General features: G+C 48.6%; 1 protein-coding gene across 3 annotated transcripts in view; it reads right to left on the bottom strand.

Annotated features, from left to right (window-relative positions):
• The window catches only part of VPS8 (VPS8 subunit of CORVET complex), a 2529257-nt gene that overhangs the window by 1457005 nt on the left and 1056065 nt on the right, over nucleotides 1-16187 (bottom strand). For all 3 annotated transcript variants that reach the window (XM_069615741.1, XM_069615740.1, XM_069615739.1), the window contains exon 21: nucleotides 11465-11687. In XM_069615741.1, coding sequence (XP_069471842.1) covers nucleotides 11465-11687 — 223 coding nt within the window. The remainder of the gene's footprint in view (nucleotides 1-11464; nucleotides 11688-16187) is intronic.

Genomic DNA, 16187 nt, shown 5'->3' with positions numbered 1-16187 from the left:
CTGCGAAGAGAACCAGCCGGCTCCGTCCGGTGAGCTGTGTTCCCTGACCGTTACGTCACTGCTTCTTGGCGTCCGAGGCGGGAGCAGAGGAGGGGGAGCAGTAAAAGCCCCAAGGGGTCCTCTGCTGTCTCCTCCTGTGGTTGCTGGCGGACCCCGTCTGATCACTGCATATCGCGGTCCCTGATCCCCCTGAAGCAGCTGAAGGAGCGGGGTTTGAAGTTGGACCTGCCATGGGTCTGAGGGAAGGACTTTTACCCTGGTTTGGTCAGGATGGTCAAGGACGTAGCAGTCTGGGTTGGGGTCTTTTTTTGTGAGCTCATCAACAGTGGACGAATGAAAGAGGTCCGTCCCTTCAAACAGAAGGTCTAAAATCCTCTCCTGCACCTCTGAGGAGAACCTTGTGGCATGCATCCATGCCATTCGCCTCATCTCGAACCCCAGGCAGAGGCCTCTGCTGGCTGTCGATGTGCAAGACAAAGCACTCCATGAGATCCTGCATAGCCCGGCTTGGAGGGAGACCTGTCTCTCCGGGGGGGAGGTTGGGCAGGAACTCCCCAATCTCTTGCCACAGTTTACGGTTTGCCATGGCTAGGAGGGTGTCAGCGTTAGCTTGTCGCAATTGCAGCCCAGTGTTGAGATAACATTTTCTGCCGAACGACTCGAGGGCCTTGTCCTCCTTGGATAGATTGCTGGAGGAGGCTCCGGCTGTGGACGACGAGGATGGCTTGGAATACAAAGAGGCCGCTGCCATGACTGGGGACTATGGTTGAGAGTGGGAGGCCAGGAGGAGTGCTTCCCAATCCAATAGCCTAAAGCGGCTGTCCAACTTCTTGTTCATCTGGGTGTTGGCCCGTCTACTGAAAGGATATCTTTCTGAAGGGGAATACCTGAGCGGCTCGTAGCGCGCCAGGCCAGGACCTCGCCAACACCCCTGATTCCTGAGGGCCTGCTTTGGCTGTGGGTCCCCAAAAACTCTGTAGGGCCCAGAAGATGGTAATGAAACGCCTTCACCGATGCCGGAGGCTCTTTATCCTGTGCGCCGTCATCACCATCATCATAGTCCTGCCTTTTTTCGCCAGAGAGAGGGGAGTCTGGGTTCTGCATAGGAGAAGCCGGAGGGGTCACCCCTTGGTTGTGTACCGAAGTGGCTAGATATCGAGAGGCAACTGCAGGGCAGGAGGAGTTGGCGGTATTGGAGGCAGAGGGCTCGGAAGCACCGGCAGGGCCTGGACCCGAGGCGGAATAGGCTGAGGTACTGGGACCCGAGGGGGGACCGGAGCGGGCCCCAGGGGAGGAGGCCTAGGTGGCACGACCTGTGGAACCACCTCCTTGGTGAGGCCCTTGAGGTGCCCCAGCATCTGGTGGGGAATGCATGAGGAGGAGGAAGTGCTTGAAGAAGTGATTTTTTCTGGCTGCCGGATACCAGGGTGCACGGCCCTCTGCCACGCTGGGCCTTCTTTCCAGGTCAACACGCCAAGGATCCTGAGGCTGGTATCCAAAGAGTAGAGTGGGATAAATGTAACCCTGCTGAGACCATCCACCTGCACCGTAGGGCCTGACACCACTCCCTAAAGGAAGAGGACTAGAAACCCCTTGAGTGGTTCACTCTGAAGGCAAAGGTTGAGACCCCAAGTCCAAATCCAAGATGGCCAGCTGGCCCTGCAGGCTCTGCCATGTCCTTGTCTGCAATCTTTGGGCCTAGCGCCACGCTCTGGGTGGGAAGACGCGCAGGACCTGCACCTTGTGCTTGTTCCGAGATGGATGAGGACTTTTTGCACCCTGACCCTGGGGATGGCTCTGGTAGGCCTAGGGCCCTCAGCCAGCAGTCCGGTAGTCGAATTGCCCCTGCATGACGACCTCGGAGGTGGCTCCAGTAGGCTGCACGTCTTCAGCTATGGAGTTGGTGGTTGTCTGGGATCGTGCCTCAAGCTGGCTCCTGAAAGCAGAACTCAAAGACCCTTGAATCCCAGTGCAGAAGATGAGGAAGAGCTGGAGCACCCTTCGGTGGATCGCCTGCAAGAACCCCTGGGGCCCTCGGCTTGGGAGTCAGTAGCCTTAATGGTCTCAGGTCTGCCAGAATCAGAAACCAAGGTCCCCTTTCAAGTTGGGGGCCCCGGGAAGGTGTCCCTGTGCTGTGGGGCATTTGTGAACAAAGGACCTATCTTTTCTTGATGCAAGGTCCTGGCAACAAAATCCTTTAGATGACCGGGAGGAGAAGAATGGAAGATCTCACTCAAGCAGGAAAGACGATTCTTCAAGGCTCGGTGACCAAGAGAGCTGCAAGCAGCACACGTGTCTCAACAGTGGTCGGACCCCATGCACTCAAGGCAGAGTGCATGTGGGACGAAGCCGGGAATGACAGATCACAGGATGCGCATCTTGTGAAGCCTCCTGTAGCCAAGATGCGCCGGGGGAAGGCAAGGCACCGAAGGGAGGTGAAGAAATAATTTTTTTTTTAAAAAATGTTTTATTGGTTTATACAAACCTTTAAAACACTTCGAGTTAGTCCAGACCCAATACATAACAAAACAAGACAAATCATATGCATGAGAGAAAGTTCTGTCCTTTTGACACGGTTTGTGTCTTTAGTGCCAAAGGAGCCTTGTCAGGGAGTGATTAGTTTGCTTCGTGTGATGACTAAGCCATGTTAGACACTATCCTAATGTCCTTATACTTCGGTGTCAGATATCTCAAGGCTCCTTTCAATCTCATGCAAAAACAGGGTTAGCACCCTTGTCAGTTTTGTGTTTGAACCCATGAACATCTGCTGCCACCATTCTTCGGTGTTCCTCAGTGGATATTCATTTAACATTTGTCCAAGATGTTTAGTTCTTAGAGATCTAAAGAAGGGGCAGAATAAGACCAGGTGTTTAAGCGTTTCGTCGCAGGCTTTACAAAACCTACATACGATATTAGACTTATCCTTTCCAGCCCAGTTCTTTGTTCGATCTTTAGTTCTAATCAGGTTTAGGCGGAATCTCATGTATGTGGCTCTCCTCCTGTTGTCTGGGAATAAGACCACATAATTTTGCAGTTTATTGAACGCTCTTGCTTCACTAGGAGCGTCCCTCATTGTTTTGGAAGTCCTTCGGTCTTCGCTGGTTTGGATCCAATCGAATTCCCAGATCTTTTTCTTTACCAACAGCGGATTGTCCTGCAGCGTTTTGGTGTTGGTCTCATACATGGTCAGAAGCTCTTCACATTTCTTAAACCATAAAGCTAACAGACAGTCTGGGTTCGCATTTCCAGGTTTGCTCAGTATTTTAAATTGTGGAGCAGCGTCTGGCAGTGTAGTTTTCCTAAATAGGGCCAGGGCATTCCACGTGACCCGTGCCTCAATAGAAATCAGGCCTAACTCATAACGTAGGCAGGCTGTTGAGATGCTATTTGGTAGATGTAAAGTTTTTACCCAGAAGATGTGTTCTAGGGTTGGCCAGAATTCAACTCGGCATCCAAAAGCATTTTCAGCTCCATATATGAGGGACGGGACAACCTTCTGCTGGTAAAAGGTTATCACTGGCTTAAGCGAGAACTTCCCGTATTTTTTGTTTAGGATCAGTGCTTGAGAGGCAAAGTGTCGGCATTTTGTTTTCGCAATCTCCATCCAAGGGCTATCATTCATGTTTGTGTTAATTTGCATGCCGAGATATCTAGTGCTTTCCACCGTGGTAAGTTTTTCTTTTCCCAGATGCCATCTAAATTTGTTGTTTTTCTGATGGCGGCCCGTTTGCAAGTTTTGCAGCGTCAGAATTTCACTTTTTGTGTTATTTGATAAACAAAAGAACAGGGAGCACAAAAAAAGTTGAAAAAGTTCCCACACCTAGTTGCCAGGTACAAACCGTCCGTGCGGAAAAAGGGGCTGTAGTGAGGCGCTGGAGGGTGGGGTCTCGGGAGCGTGGCCCCACACGCTATGCTAAATGTAAAGGGGTCGCTCAATTTTCAATGTCAAAGCTTCCAGTACCGTTCCCATGTTCGGGGACGGCCACAAGGATGAAGGAAAGGGGGCAGGACTTATGAGTACCAGGACATGCTTCCCTGGCAGGCAAGGGGCAAACGTCATCAGCGCTAGTCTGACTGCTCGCAGCTCCAGATTGATGTGGCACCATTTTTCCTTCTGAGACAAATGGCCGCTGATTTGAATGGAGCCGCAATGAGCTCCCCACCTCTTCAGCAAGACATCTGTGACCACATGTGTCTCAGCACAAGACACCCAGAAAGGTTCTCCCGCCAACATGTGTGTCCTGTCATTCAACCAGACCAAGTCGTGGACCACAGTCCTTGAAACGTAGAGTACATCCGACATCTCGCCGAAATACCACGACCACTGGCCCCTGAAAAGCCACCGCAGGGATCACATTTGGAGTCTTGCCTGTGGCACTAGGAAAATACAGGACGCCATGAGGCCCAGCAGGCACAGGAAAGTGGATACCGAGAGACTGCTGGCATTTGTGAAGAGACTGGCCATTCTTGCCACGCTGGCGACTCCCTCCTCGGGAGGAAACGCTTTCCCTTCCCGGTAAGTCCAAGACTGCTGCAATAAACTGGAGCCTCTGCGCTGAGGTGATCTGTGATTTCTATAATTTAAGAGAGAAACTCAAGTCATGCAGTAGTGAACAATTGTCCTTGAGGTGCCTCGAAATGGTTCCTGGCGACTGAGCCCAGATCCGCTAATCGTCCAAGTATGGGAGCACAAAGACGCAAGCTTTCCAGAGATGGGGCGCTACTACTGCCATCAGCTTGGTAAAAACCCTGGGTGCAGAGGTCAAGACATAGAGGAGCATCTTGAACTGGTAATGTACGTCCCTGATGATAAACCTCAGAAACCGTCTGTGCTTCCGGTGGATAGGCGTATTGAAGGTCCAACGACACCAGCCAGTTATGGAACTGCAGAGCATGGAGAATCTCCCTCAACGTCACCATCCTGAATGTGTCCTTCCTCAAGAACTTGTTCAAGACCCTGAGGCCCAGAATGGGACAGAGTCCCTCCCCCTTAATGGGGACCAGAATAGGACAGGCCATCTCCTTACCATCAGCTATGATTTTTAGGAAATCATGCCTGCTCAGATGGTCAGATGCCTCAGAAATGCTGCTCCATGGCATATTGGAACATTTCATAGAAGTACATGAGGCTTTAACGGCTTTAAGCACCATGCTCCCTGATGCAAACACATTCTTCACCAATGCTTCAACTTTTTGTTGACTGACTATCCATTGGACGGTTCGATGTCAACCTCAAAGGTCTAGACATGACCATTGAAGCCTGCACCAGTAGCCCTTCCAGGCTCTGGTGGACCATCAGGAATGGAACTTATATTTCTTTGTTAGCTCTGAGTTGACAGCCAGCGTCGAGCATGGGTGTTGCCACAAGGGCATGACTGGGTCCGCTATGGCGGCACTGAACGGCAGAGCCCGTTCAGTCTGCAGTACCCAGTCGAGGATGTCAGTAAGGTCATATTGCAACAAAGGCACGTGAAGGCCCTCGGAGTTCCCGTAATCCTGTCTGGTCCGCCTCGTTATCAGGGTAACGGATCTAAGGCTAGACCGCCCCAATCGGTTCAAACTGAAAGGGTATTGCATCGTCGTCCTCATCAAAAATCGACTGCATTGAGTCTAAGAAAACGGATCTCGAATCTGGTATGAAGGTTCGATCTTGCGGACCTTCAGCGGTTCGATGGGCTTCTCGGTCCAGCGGGGCTGGCAATGGTATCAGTGTATGAGTAGGATTCTCCTTCGGGGTCTCGCTCAAGGGCGTTCAACTTCCCTTGGCTGCCTTCGTATCGGACGGGTTGGGCGCGGTTGAAGCCGAATCCACCTCCGGCGTTGAGGCCAAAGCTGTACCAGGCAAGGCCTGCTCAAAGACCTTCATCATTTGACTATTGAAGTCCTCCCACTTCTCCCTGGATGCACCCTTTGCAGAGTACAACTTACCCCGGTCATCCGATGAATCGGAATTGCGTGGCGCTACTTTTTGAGCGACAATGTCAGAGGGGTGAGACTCGCTACGAGATTGCGAGTCCATTTTAGACTTCTTGGGACACCTTCCTTCTCAACGTTTCTCAGGGGTAGTTCTCTCTGTATTATGCTACGATGATTTAGAGACCATCTTTGCCAGGGATTTCAATGGCGGTCTACCGAGTGCCAGCTTGGCTGAGCATTCCTTCACTGCTTTAGGGTTCTTCGCTAGATAAAAACCACATTGTTCCGTATCGTGTCCACCACCGAGACACCACAGACAAAGTGTGTGGATCCGTGAGGGCCATTTTGGAGTTGCAGTCCTTGCAGCATTTGAAATCGGACTGTTTAGGCCCCGACATACTGGCATATTACAAATTCGGTTCGCCAGCGGGTTCCGCTTAGCGTGCTGAGCGCACAGAAAAAGGAACTGTGGTAAGGGTAAGTAGTGCATTCCTGTAATACGGCGATCAACGACCATTGTCCATAAGTGGCGCGCCCCAATACGTGGGAGTTATTGAAGACTATATCGAGCAGCAATATGCCCCCTGCCGAAAAATGTGCAGAGCAGCCGATGCCGGCTGAATATTTATCAAGTTGAGGAATCTGTGGGAGAATGCAATCCATTGAAATACCAACTCTATCCCATAGTCTTTGTTAGGCAGAAACCTGTGCAGTCCCCTTTGGGAACACTGCAAAAGATTTAGGACTACAGGTGTTAGCAGTAAACCCACTTGGTAGCAGTCTGTACCACCCAGATTTACCTGGTAGCTGTGGCTGAGCAGTCAGACTTCCCTCAAGAAGAGTTAGGCAGTATGCAACGTATACACAATAGGCACTCAGATACAACAATACAAGCAAACACTGACCAGAGCTTTGGTATCAAAGTATATAATTATTTATTTAAAAACACACTGTTTGAAACACTCCAGCACTCTTATTGTAAAACACTCTAAACACAGTTACTATTATAATATATACAACCCTTATTCCTTATTCGGTAAGTCTTAGTTAACACCACTTATTTTCATACAGAGGTGAGCGCTTAACTATAGATGGCACTCCAATAACTTCATGAAGAAGGGAGGGAAAAAGACAGAATATGTGAAGATACACCACTCTAAGATTTAGGAACACTTTTAGCAAGGCAGAAGAGCAAGAGTCACTTATGAGCCAAAGTCCAGAGGCTGGGCCCACTCTTGGAGAGAGCAGAGCACAAATGCGGCCAAGATCACACAGTTACACTAGGCTTAGAAAGTCTTGCAGAGAGTTCGAAAAGATTTTAGAGAGGCTCAGAAAAGTTTAGCCAGGGTGTCCCAGGCTAACCCAGGTTCGAAAGCCGGGGGCTAAATCTACCACGTACAGTCGGTGGCAAGGGAAGCCGGGCGGGACATGGTACCTTAAGTGGGAAGGATCCTCCAGCGGTGGCAGTTGTTCCTGGCAGCGGGTGCAAGTCTCGTCGTCGTCCAGGGGAAGAGAAGATCTCGACTTGGAGTAAAGATGAAGGTCGTTGAATTGCCAGGGAAGAAACCAGCCGCGGAGTCTTCCGGTTAAAGGTATTACCCTTTAATTCGCGGTTGTGGTAAAACGTGGTATCCCGGTTGCCGGGGTGCTTGGCATAGGCAAGGCGGCCACGAGATACGTCGGGAAGGCGAAAAGACGGTGAAACTGGTTATCCCCACCAGTCAAAGGAAGAAGACTCTCCGGCGAGAGATCTCCTCTGTCGTTGGGAAAAGTGGTGAGACAGTCCAGCAGGGCTCCACCGGTGGTGTCGTCGTGGCAGGTCGGCTCAACTTCTCCCTCGTCGGATTCTTAGGTCCTGTGGCGACTTCTGAAGTTCCAGTCCCCAAAGCCCTGCTTTTATGCAGAAAACCCCCATTCACTCAGCTTAGCTGTCACTCAAACATGCTAAGTGGTGAGCCGGCCGGCTCACCACTTGGGCCAATCAGGACGGAGTGCGACTTGCGTTGCCTAGGCAACTCGGTCCAGGGTGCCTAAATCCCCCTCCACCCCTCCTAAGTACCCCAGACAGAGTGGCACCACTTTGGAGGGCTTCTGTGGAGAAGCCCGCCAAAAAGTGGAACAAAGGGCTCGACTTGGGTTGGAGTCACAGAAGAGAACACAAACGCCATTTTAGAACCGAGTTTTGGCAAAAAATACCAACCGGAGAATTAATATTAATTAAATAAACCGGCGGTATGTTCGAGGCTATCATAATTAAATAAATAAAGATAGCCTCGAACAATGGGAAAATCCCATATAGAGAAATATTTGCGGTTGAATATAAAAAGTAGTATCCACTGCCACCAGCCAAAACTCGATCAGGGGGGACGGAGACGTGCCCCCTCGACTAACAGACCCCGGGGCAATTGAATTGCCCCAGCTAGTACGTCCACAATATGATGGTTTGTACTGGTTATGTTCAGAATTTAAGACTAGTAAAGTCAATGGTGACTTTACAGGCCCTGGGAGACAGTAGTCAGTCCCAGGGTATGGAGTCTATACTGGGGAGTCACTATGACACCCCTGTGTTACTGCACTGAGGGTGCTGTGTAACACACATCACAAAAACACATGAAGCCCTATGGAGTAAAAGACCCCATAGCCCATTAAACACAACTAGAGTCAAAGAAACACACTCAAATCATGCCCAAGAGTGAGGGTAAAAGAGTCTCACTCTTGGCAGGAGAAAAAAATAATCCCCAAAAATCCAGCAAAGCTGCTGGGGGACTCACTAGGTTAGGAAATTCAGCCTAAACAGTGAATTCTCCCTAACAGTCTTTTAGGCAAAATCGCACCTCGCGGGGGACATTTACGGGGGTAAGGAGTGTTCCACTCTGAACTATCGTCCTGACTTAATAAATGCAGAAATGGTCACATGGTTCAAGAAGGCCAATTATTTCGTTTTATTGTGTGACCGACTGTAGCTTCAAAGTAAAATGTCTATACTTTAATAAAAAGAAGTACAAGGGATCTCAAATGCCCACCTTCCGAAAACATCTAAGTATTACAATCAATGATGGCACAATCGCTTGCTGTATGGTGTGAGCAGGTGCAGGTGTTAATCACATGCTTTAGTTAAGAGTTACAAACATAATTGCTCATAAATACGCAATTTAAGGCCCTAATGAACTCTGACATAATAATGCAACAAATTAGGGCATGTAGGATGTTTAATTTACTTAGTCAGTGTTAGGGAGAATTCTCTGTATAGGCTAATTTCCCAAACCTAGTGAGTCCCCCAGCAGCTTTGCTCGATTTTTGGGGTTTAATTGTTTCTCCTGCTAAGAGTGAGACTCTTTTTCTCCCACTCTTAGGCATGATTTGAGAATGTCCTTTGACTTTGTAATGTGTTTTATGGGCTATGGGGTCCTTTACTCCATTGGGCTTCCAGTGTTTTTGGTAAGTGTGTTACGCAGCACCCTCAGTGCAGTAACAGAGGGGTGTCATAGTGGCCCCCAAACATAGACTCCATACCCTGGGACTGACTACTGTCTCCCAGGGCATGTAAAGTCACCATTGACTTTACTAGTCTTAAATTGTGAACAGAACCAGTACAAACCATCATATTGTGGAAGTACTGGTAGGGGTAATTCGATTGACCTTGGGTCTGTTTTTCAAGGGGGCACTGTCCAGTCCCCCCTTGCCGAGTTTCTGGCTGGTGGCAGTGGTTACCACGCAAAATATTCCACCGGAATATTTCCTATGGGATTTTCCCATTCATTTTAAAACGCACCACTTTTTTTGGTGCAATGTTAAAGATACCGCCGGGTTATTTGTTTAATATTTATTCCCCGGTTGGGTCTTTTTGCCAGGACTCGGTTTTAAAATGGCGTTTGTGTTCGCCTCTGTAACTCCAACCTAAGTCGAGCCCTTTGTTCCACTTTTGGCGGGCTTCTTTACAGAAGCCTCCAAAAGTGGTGCCACTCTGTCTGGGTCTACAGGATGTGTGGGAGGGGGGAATAGGCACCCTGGACTGAGTTGCCTCGGCAACTCAAGTCGCACCCTTGTGTGATTGGCCCAGTGGTGAGCCGCCCGGCTCACCACTTAGCATGTTTGAGTGACAGCTAGGACTGATGAATGGGGGTTTTCTGCATAAAAACAGGGCTTTGGGGACTGGAACTTCAGAAGTCGCCACAGGACCTAAAGAATCCAAAGAGGGAGAAGCTGAGCCGACCTGCAACAACGACACCACCGGTGGAGCCCTGCTGAACCGAACTCACCACTTCCCAACGACAGAGAAGATCTTCTTCCAGGAGAGTCTTCTTCCTTTGAGCTGGTGGGGTTAACCAGTTCACCTTTTTTCACCTTCCTGGATCGTCTTGTGGTCGAATCGCCCGTGCCAAGCACCCCGGCAGCCAGATAGCCACGCTTCACCACTACCGCGAATAAAAGGGTAGTACCTTTTAACCGGGAAACTCCGCGGCTGGTTTCTACCCTGGCAGTGCAACGACCTCCAGCTTTCCTCCACGTCGAGATCTTCTCTTCCCCTGGACGAAGCACCGACTTGCACCCGCTGCCAGGAACAACTGCCCCCGCTGGAGCTTTCTCACCATTTCAGGTACTCTGTCCCGCCTGGTCTCCCTTGCAAAAGACTGTTCAAGGTGTCCCATAAATCCTTGACTCTCTATCCTGGGGTGACCTCGGACCTGTTAACTAACTCTCCTGAACTAATCTAACTCCTTTTTGAACTATCTGCAAATACTTTTCAGTGTACTTCAACTGTGTGATCTTGGGCACATTCCGCCTTGCTCTCTCCAAGAGTGGGCCTGGCTTATGAACTTTTTGCTCTACAGTAGACCCCTGCCTTTCTTGACTTGCTGTGGTTCTTTAAAAGTGTTGGTATTGTGTGTTTTCCTATTTCTGCCTTTTCTCTCCCTTTTTAAACTGAATTATTGGATGTCATCTAAGGTTACGCGCTCACCTCTGTTTTGCAAATAAGTGGTGTCTTAACTTAGACTTGTCGAATAATTTATTCAGGGAGGTGTACATATTTCTAGTGACTGTGTTTGAACTTGCTTGACATATTAGTGCCAGTGTATTTTTACAAGTGTGTTTTTAAATAAATAATGATATACTTTTATACCAAAGCTCTGGTCAGTGTTGCTTGTGCTACTGTATTTTTGTACCTAATGTGTATACTCTATATACTGCCCAACTCTTCTTGAGAGAAGTCTGACTGCTCAGCCACAGCTACCAGGTAAATCTGGGTGGTACAGGCTGCTACCAATTGGGTTTACTGCTAACACCTGTAGTCCTAAACTGTTTGCAGTGGTCCCTAAGGGTACCGCACAGGTTTCTGCCTAACAGTCAGTATAAAACATTAGGTTGTAGCAACCTGTATGGTCAATAAATTATATTGCAATTAGCCAACAAAAGCTTACAGACCATTTGTCTTGCATACTGAAAAATAAACATATCTATAAATGCACAGTAGTTGAGTTCTCCGTTATTACAAGGGGAAAAATATAATAAAAACCAAATCAGCACGCAAAATGCAAGGCAACCTCACCTGCTGTATATCAAGGCTAGTTACATCCATGTGCACAATGCAAGCCTCAACACTGCCCATCATATTGCGGTCCTGGAAGTGGATCAGCAGATCTTTCATCACCTGTGCTGTGAGGCCCACAAGTTGGTCTCTCAAAATGTATGTTTCCAAACATTCTAGGAAGATTCCCTTGGCCACTGAATTTTCACTAAACTTGTCATATAACTGGTTAAATAACAGATCCCTAAACAGAAGAACAAAACCAAGACACGTTATTAAGAAACATGATAGTAAAAAACACATGTTCCACTACTCACTTATATTTTTTAGTTAAGCAACATCAAACAAATTTGTAAGCACATGCACAATTCAGCATTACAGGAAGAAATAGATAATCAGAAATATCAAAACGGGGAAGATGGGATTAAATGGGGAAGGGAAATAAAAACGACTTACATCTGGGTTATTTTATTTCTGATGGCGGATAGCTCAGGGGAAGCACACTCGCCTTGGAAGCAAGACGACACAGAGCAACAGAACTTCGATCCCCAGGTCCGCGCTTATTAAGCGCATTATAAATAACCCATTATTATTATTAACCCTTCTTGCCACAGGTTCTCCACTTTAGATACATCTTCTTCAGCACCAGCTGTCTTTGGAATCTTTTTCAGCCACCAGCTCTGTTCGGCACCTTTGGGTGCCCATGACTCTGGATGTGAGGTAATTTGCAAGACATATGTAGCTAGCTGTGCCCCAAATGCGCCAAAACCATCGCTATAGAGAGGAAAGCAGTGTCCGAAAGTTGTCTTTGTGGTTGGCATGATAACTGGAATGCTGTGGCATAACCAGCCAACACACTACATTTTATTTCTTGATCTATTACGCCGATGTAATCCAACAGTGGGTTATTTAAAAAATGTTCTCCCAAACAGGAGTATTGTAAAATGCCACATAGCTGTGTCATTTTCAAAGCTAGGGCCGCAGAGTGATCAATCTTTTCGGAGACAGGGGGTTGGGCTACTTTCCTGGCCCTGTTGGGCTACATGTAGGCTTCCCTTTCTGCATATTGTTACCATACACAACAATATTTTTTGGAGAGGCGCAGTACCACTGTAAACATGTAGAGGTCCTAAAATCTCATGAGGACATCTATATGTTGTTAGTGGTACTGCACCTCTCCAATCTTACATGGGAGCATGGCTGGCAGCATTTACTATGGATTCCTTTATGCTGTTGCATAAAGCTGGTGGGCCCAATAAGGATCTCCAGCATTTGCAAAGCTGTAGCATTTGTATGAAGAAGAGGAAGGAAAATGGTGGACACTCAAGTTGCTTTCAGCCCCCCTTTATGAAAGACTTTTGCGCATTTTGATTATGCTATGCCGGGCTGAAAATGAGCCCCATTCAGATCAAACCTACAATATAGGACAAGATCACTATGACTAAAAGCTGCAATTATACAAACAACCAACACATGTACTCCCCACGTGTGCTGTTGCTCCTTTCCCCCTTGTGCTGTCACCCCCCTTATGTTGTTCCTCCCCCTTACACTGTGCCTCTGCCCTCACTTGCGCTGTCCTTCCCGATCTGCTGGCCCTTGGGCTGCACCTCTTCCCCACTATTGTACTGTCACTTCTCCCCCTTGCACTGTTGCACCCCCCCTGTGCTGTCACTCCTTCCCCCTTGCTCTGTCGCTTCCTCCCGCTTGCACTGTCGGTCCCGCCCCCCTTGTACTGTCGCTCCTTCCCCCCTTTGTGCTGTCGCTCCTCCCCCCTTTGTGCCGTTGCTCCTTCACCCCTTGCGCTGTCGCTCCTTCACCCCTTGCGCTGTCGCTCATTCCCCATTGCGCTCTCGCTGCTTGCACGGTCGCTCCTTCCCCCCTTGCACTGTTGCTCCTTCCCCCCTTGCGCTGTCCTTCCTTCCCACCATTAAACTGTTGCTCCTTCCTCCCTTGCGCTGTTGCTCATTCCCGCTTGCGCTATTGTACCTCACACTTGCGCTGCCGCTCATTTCCCCCTTGTGCTTTCACTCCATCCCTGTTGCTCTGTCGGCCCTTCGAGCCCTTACTTTTTCACTCCTTACCCCCCTAGATTGCCCCCCATGCCGTTGCAAATGCTGCATCATTTGTATGGCGTAGAGGATGGAAGGTGGTGGAAATGCAAGTTGTGTTCTGCCCCTCCTCTCCTCCATACAAATGATTGAAAAAGGGGCGTAGCGTAAGCAAAATGTCAAAAAGCCTTTGCGCAATGCTTTTACGCAGTTTGCTTACGCTACGACGGGCTGAAAATGTGCCCCATTGAGATCAAAACTACAATACAGGACAATTATGACCAAAGGCTGCAATTATATATACAACCAACAGATATACTCCGCCCCACCTGCACTGTTGCTATGTTCCTGCTTGTGCTGTCCAACCCTCTCTGCACTGTCCCCTCCTCTGTCCCTCCTCCCTTGCGCTGTTGCTCCATTCCCCTCCCTTGCGTGGTCCCACCACCCCCCCTACGTGGACTCTCCTCCTCCCCCCCCTGCGTGGTTCCTCCTCCTCGTGCTCTCCCCCCCCTTGCGTGGAACCTCCCCCACCTTGCGAGGTCCCTCCTCCCCTATCGTACTGCTCCTTCTCCCTTGCACTGTTGCTCTTTCCGCCATGCAGTCACTCCTCCCTCCTTCTTCACCTCCTTCCCACTATTCTGCTCCTCCCCCTTGTGCTGTTGTACCCACCTTATGCCACCACTCCTTCGCCCTTACACAGTAGCTCCCTCCCCTTGTGCTGTCGCTCTGCATTTATCTGATACAGACAGCTAACATTTGCCTGTATCCTACTGCACCGGTTACCTTGATACTTGTAGTAAGTGAATGTTGGAGGGCGAGAATCACAAGATTTATTCACTATAACTATATAAGTAAGATTTTGAAATCAGAACTTCATTGCTTGATACAGTTCTGTCTTAATTGTGAGTGAGGCATGGTATCACAAGTAGACACTGACACAAGAGCTGCAAGTTTCAAAACCTTTATCGATGGTTTAAAAGGGGTTGGAAAACTCCTGTCTTGCTCTATAACTAAGATGGGAGTATTCTTGACCATCAAACCAAATGAAAATATAGTTGTAGTCAGTTCTTAGTCAAAATAAAACGGCCTATACTAATAAACCTAATGCCTGCCCTCTTTCTAATGCAATAAATGTGTAAAGGGAATGTGTAATGCAAAAATGAAAATCAGTGTTCAAAAGAAATGTCAGTATGGCTGCGTAAAGTCCCTTCCCCACGTTTTGTAGCCCGGGGTAAGGTGGCACACTTGGACCTTGCAACACACTCTGGCTTCGGACACAAGGATCCAGTTTGTCTCATGGACCAGGGCCCACTTGGCCTTCCAAGAAAAGTCCCTAATTTATCTGCTGGACCGCTCGGCTTTCTCTAAGTCCAACCCAGGTCACCTTTTAGCTTGTAATACAGTTCAATAAAAGTTTGTTTCCTTCTGGTTACCACAATTCAGTACAGGTTTCCCTCCGCCGGACTCAAATCTTTCAATCACAATTTGTGGGGGTACCCTTCCCTCAGCTTCAAGCACACCTTCATAGGCTTCCCTTCGTTCGGCTCAAGCCTCCTTTCACTTTCCTTCCGCTGTCAAAGACTTTCGAAACTGTGGGGCTTTTGCTCCTACCTCAGCAAAACAAAAAGGTGATGGCTGGAAGTTTTTGAATTAATCATAACCACAGGCATAGCTCTGGGCAACCCTCCAGACTATCGTTTTTCAGCCTTCCAAGCCATTACAGAATGGGAAAAACCATATGCAAATCAGGCTTGGTCCTACCCCAAAAGGGGCAGTCCAGCCCGAACTGCTAGGTCACATCACTTCTGCACGAGACCACAAGCCTCCCCAGACATGTTTCAGCCTCGTTGGGCATCATCAGTGAGGAGTAGCTTGGGTCTCTAGGCCGGGCAGACTCAGGACACACATCTGGGCATACCCGTCCAACTCAGGGTGACTTTAGCAAAACAAAAAGGTGATGGCTGGAAGGTTTTGAATTAATCATAACCACGAGCATAGCTCTGCGCAACGCTCCAGACCATCGTTTTTCAGCCTGCCAAGCCATTACAGAAGGGGAAAACCCATATGCAAATCAGGCTTGGTCCTACCCCAGCATGACCATTTCGACCTTCTTTCCTCACACGTCACTTTCTCTCCTACACCAAGGCCTCTTGGTAAATGTAGTTTCGAGCACAGTACTTATTTCAAATTTCAAAAACATCTCTCATATCTAGGTTTCCCTCTGCTGGGATCAAACCTTGTTTTTCAGTTCCTTTTCACTTCAGCCTCCCTGGGCTTCTCACAATTATTAACAATTTGCTACTTCATTCATGTTTCCCTTTTCACTTTGCCTTTCACTTTAAATCGTACGTTCATTCACAGTGCAGAGTCTTTCGACAATTCAAATGCACCTTGCAGGACCACCCCACTGATACAGTATCTTCAACTTCAAGGACAGTCTTTAATAAAGGTTTGTTTCATTACTTCAGACTTCTAAGCAATCACGCAACATTCAATATGTGCTGTGCACGGCCCGGCTTCTTTGATCACTCACCGGCCATGTGGTTGAAGTCTTTCCCATAGTGACAACTCCTCCTCTCCTGCGAAGGTTCTCGCCTTGGGAGGGGAGCGTGCTGCTTCCCGCAGCACCTATCAGGCGCCACTCTCTTCTCTCGTTGGCTGACCGCTTGAAACACTCAGCGGTCACAGGCCAATGT

Source organism: Ambystoma mexicanum, chromosome 9, assembly GCF_040938575.1.
Source record: "Ambystoma mexicanum isolate Mex_15411 chromosome 9, UKY_AmexF1_1, whole genome shotgun sequence".
Classification (NCBI taxonomy): domain Eukaryota; kingdom Metazoa; phylum Chordata; class Amphibia; order Caudata; family Ambystomatidae; genus Ambystoma; species Ambystoma mexicanum.
This window is presented reverse-complemented; position numbering and strand designations above follow the sequence as displayed.